Below are 4,597 nucleotides of genomic sequence, written 5' to 3'. Positions count from 1 at the left end.
CAACGGCGCTAGCTGGCCGGTCAGCCGGGGTCGAACAGATTTTGGATTTGATTGACACACTTACTGCACTTCAAAAACCTGCATGCCGATTTTCATAGTTTGAGGACCACATGACACCTCTGAGATAATTCAGGGACCTACAATACACTTCATCCCATGACCCCGACTAGTCTGTGCGCGTTTTCCTCGAATTTGAGCATGGCTGATGAAAAATTAAGGCGTAATGTACCTGGGGACCCATGTTGGTGGCGACATCAAACGGGTCTCCGACTTTCCAGTTCTGTGCAGCCACCACAGCCTTCTTCACGAACTCGTCGTAGATCCCTTCCTGAACATAAACACGTGACCCCGCAACGCAAACCTCTCCCTGAAAGTTCAGATTCAGATAGCAGTATATATATGGTCAGTGTCTGTCTTTTGCTCTGTGGGATTGTTTACTAGTATTTGTTCATTTTATCCTCTGTGGAGAGAATGCTATCTGTTACCTTGTTGAAGAAGATGGCAAGCCTTGAGAGCTCGACCGCCATGTCGACGTCGGCGTCGTCGAAGATTATCAGAGGCGACTTGCCGCCGAGCTCAAGCGACACTGTCTTCAGGTTGCTCCGTGCAGATGCCTCCATGATGAGGCGGCCTACTTCACCAGAGCCAGTGAAGGCAACCTGATCGAGGTGGTGGTAGAATTACCTTTCATTAGGATAGTGTAAACAGAGGAGAAATGCATGGCACGGTGCTAATAATGATCATTTGTGCTCTGCTCACGCTGTCAACGTCCATGTGGGATGCGATGGCGGCGCCGGCCGTCGGGCCGAAGCCAGGGACGACATTGATCACTCCGTCCGGAATGCCAGCCTGAAACACGTGAGGACAGGTTGGTTTTTACTACTACTAGTTCACATCGACAGTGTTTCACTTGCAGACAGATCCATTAATTACCAGCTTCGCAAGGTGCGCATAGTAGAGCGCGGAGAGGGGCGTCTGCTCGGCGGGCTTGACGACGACGGTGCATCCGGCGGCGAGCGCCGGGCTGATCTTGAGGAAGAACATGAGGCTGGGGAAGTTCCACGGGATGATGATGCCGACGACCCCGATGGGCTCCTTGAGGGTGTAGCCCTGGTACTTGCCGGACACGCGCAGCGAGTCGCCGTGGATCTTATCGGCGGCGCCGGCGTAGTAGCGCAGCATCTGCACCGCCGCAGGGATGTCGATGATCTTGCCCAGCAGCAGCAGCTTGCCGGCGTCGGCGCCGTCCAGCGCCGCCAGCTCCTCGGTGTGCTGCTCCATCAGGTCGGCCAGCTTGTGCATGGCCCTGCCCCTCTCCTGCATGCATGCACGGACGCCGGCGACGAGTGAGTTGCCAGGCAATTTGTCCGATGGGCTACAGGCGACAGGGCCGGGGGTGCCGGATCACGTACGTAGCCTGACATGCGGGGCCACTTGCCGTGCTCGAAGGCCTCCCTGGCGGCGTTGACGGCGAGGTCCACGTCGGCTTTGTCCGCCTCTGCGATGTGGGCCAGCACGTCGCCTGTCCGTGGGTCCCGCGTCTCGAACGTCTTCCCTGAAAAACGAAATCCACCAGCAAATCACGTCGGCATTTCTCCCTCGATTGTGGCCACCAGCCGCCAGCGTCGACCGGCGGGCGGTAGCATACAGCATGCATAATATTCTGTTCTACCCATGAATTATTTACTTAAATTAATCATCAACTTGCCTAATATTCCAACAGCATGCATATACAAACATCCAGTGGCGGCAATTAGAAATCAAGGGTATAGAATACCGTGTCGCAATAATTCTGTAAGTTATGGGATGATGTGTACATCTGCTTCCGTCGAATCTCGTGAACGTTTTTTAAAGCGAAGAATCTCGTGAACATGACAGAGACAACTTTGGCCTGATCGATGGAGAGAGCAGGCAGATAGTATTTCACAAGCAAAATCATAGATTTCTGGGCTTCATCCACAAGGATATTAGGCAAGTTGGTCCGTATCAGTGACAGCGAGTAGAATACATTTGCAAAGTCAAGAAAGACATGTGTCCCTCCTCGTGGCGTTCACTGTACCAAGAGAGGCAGGGGAAGGAGAAAATGATACTTATGTCTTAACCTATTCTCCTTTTTATTGTCTTTTGTTTTACACTCGTATCGAAACTGCTTTGCATACGATGCTTTTCTCGTCTGAGCAGTACAACCAGAGAGCAAGTCATCTCTAGATGATATGGCCCACAAACTGAGTTCTCTATGATTGTCTCTAATTGTACAGTGTTGAACAGGAACTCATCGTACGCATAGCAAGGTCGTTCTCGTATTTGTTCTGACGGTAGCAACAGAAGATATCTCTAGCTACTGCAGTTCCGAGAGAATATTCATATTGATTTTTCCATGTCAAGTCATTCAGTCCTCAGAAACAACGACTCGCGAGCCAAGCCAAGCCACAATCAAATTTAATTTCAGTTCTTTGCGTTTATTCCGTGATGCACATTTAAGAAATATAAGCACGGGCGATTGGTCGAAAACACCATGCATATGAAGGCCAACTTGGTTCAGGCGGGGAATGTCTAAAAAGTGGCTACATACATTCACGAAATCTTGTTTGCATTAAAGATACTTGCATGAACTGTATTTCCACAAATTTATGTCAGAAAAGAAACTATAGTCTTCCCGCAAAAAAAAACTACAAAGTCAACCATGGCTACCTTTTGCGCGGAGTTACAAGAATGCAAATATATTCATGAAACTTAAAGGTGAGCACACAACACCGAGTCATGTAGATTTTGTACGGCCAATAAAGAACAAAAAGAAGATATTTCATTGAGCATATGTAGATGCTTTATCGATACCAAGTTGAGCAGTTCGAACCGGCAAAGAAAACTGATGTATGGATTCTAGCACCTCGTTTGGATCAGCTTGTTTGGGACGTACTGATTGCTAGAACTCAAACGAATAGACGATACGTCAATCTTATCGACATGCATCTTGGTTGGCGAAGACGACAAAGGGAAGATAGCTAGTGCGTAGTTATCCACCGAATTGGAGCATATATGGCCAGTATAAAGCATATGAATCTTTTCACACGCACAAACTAATTGATCATGACGACGTACCCGAGGCGGCATCGACGAACTCGCCGTTGATGAAGAGCTTGGTGTGCTTGATCTCCGGCACCACCACCATCTCGTTGCTCCCCATTGCGATGCGTGTCTCAACTCAGCAACACAACCTTGAGTGGGCTGCCTCCGGTCAATCCTTCTGCGCCTCTCTACCGGGAGGTCCTGTGAGAACTTGAGTTTCTTATATAGAAGAGGGCTAGCTATGGTGTCTGGCTACAGGGGTTTTCTCCTTTGGTTTAGAACAGTCTGGCTACAGCTTGGAGAAGTGCTGGTGGGACTTCTCTCCTCCACCTTGTATGTCAGCTTGCGCGTGCGGCGGAGAGAGGGGCCACCGAGCAGGGGAAGACTTTTTTTTTGATGAGATAGCAGGGGACGACTTTCTGGTATACGTTACCCTTTTTTTTTTGCAAATGCTATACGCTAGTGTACTGTACATGTTTTTTTAGGGGTTAGTGTACTGTACATGTGCTAATGGCCGACTATTGACTTGATTAATGATAGCCCAGCTTGATTTTTGGTGCAATCAGTAGCCCATGTGCCATCGTGGGCTGCCGCATGTACCTATCGGTCAACTGAGGCCAACCGATTTGGATGTGTCTCCCGATTTGCCCTAAAAAAAGGGTGTGTCTCCCGATTTTGATTCTGATGCCTCTAGGCTGGGGTACTGTCTGGGACCCGTTGTCAGTCGTTGTGGAATCTGTTTTCATCGTATCTTTGTCTTTGTCTCAAAAAATAAAAGTCTCCCCCGCTCAGTTTATAAAGTCCATGCTGGAGCGAGCTCCGAATTTGCAGACAATAATTCTGAAAGGAGATGAGCGATGCGAGTTGTGTGATGCCCTTGATACACTTCGTCCTTCAAAAATTCCAAAGAAGAAGGATGAGCAAGAACTGATAGACAAATTCGAGATGGCATATTCTCGCCGCGGATAGTTTTCGACGAATATGGAGCTGTAATAAACTAGTCAGAGAGGGCATATCTCGGGCGAGGCAATATTTGATGTTTAAGTAGTAAGAAACAATATCTCCAGGTGTGGCCGGTACTTTTTGCAAAGTTGTTATGCTAGCGAAGCCACCAAGCTCCCTGATGCGAAACTGAATTTTCGTTTGTTGGAAGGATGCAACTAGACACGTGTCCTGCGAAATATAATGCACTAGACTACACACAATATAAATATATAATGTATTGTATCTGCCATGTTTGGGTGGTTTTATATGCTACTATTTCAATCCAGGATCCCTAAAAAAGCGACCTTTGACTTGAAATCAAATTTGTGCTAGTGGTAACTCTGCACCTTTAAGACTACTATGTCCGATCAAGAGAGAATGGGACTACTATGTCTGATCAAGAGAGAATGGTTTGGAGAAAGAGGAGGATGAGAGAGAAAGGCTTCTCCTGTAACCGCGCCGCCCCTGCGGCCGGCCGGCCGCGCCCATCCTCCTCCCCCGCGCGCCTCCCCCTCCCTCTTCCTCCTTGCCGTCGTCGCCGAAGCCC

General features: G+C 48.7%; 1 protein-coding gene across 1 annotated transcript in view; it reads right to left on the bottom strand.

Annotated features, from left to right (window-relative positions):
• Positions 1-3,371, bottom strand: part of LOC123094765 (aldehyde dehydrogenase family 2 member C4) — a 5,496-nt gene extending 2,125 nt beyond the window's left edge. Inside the window, exons 1-6 of the mRNA XM_044516684.1 lie at positions 3,100-3,371; positions 1,413-1,555; positions 934-1,317; positions 760-849; positions 486-659; positions 230-367 (exon numbers count right to left, since the gene is read on the bottom strand). Coding sequence (XP_044372619.1) covers positions 230-367; positions 486-659; positions 760-849; positions 934-1,317; positions 1,413-1,555; positions 3,100-3,184 — 1,014 coding nt within the window. The 5' untranslated portion in view covers positions 3,185-3,371. The remainder of the gene's footprint in view (positions 1-229; positions 368-485; positions 660-759; positions 850-933; positions 1,318-1,412; positions 1,556-3,099) is intronic.
• Positions 3,372-4,597: the final 1,226 nt, after the last annotated feature.

This window comes from Triticum aestivum, chromosome 1B (assembly GCF_018294505.1).
Source record: "Triticum aestivum cultivar Chinese Spring chromosome 1B, IWGSC CS RefSeq v2.1, whole genome shotgun sequence".
NCBI classification, from domain to species: domain Eukaryota; kingdom Viridiplantae; phylum Streptophyta; class Magnoliopsida; order Poales; family Poaceae; genus Triticum; species Triticum aestivum.
Note: the sequence above shows the minus strand (reverse complement) of the source record. Positions and strands in the feature narration are given on the sequence as shown.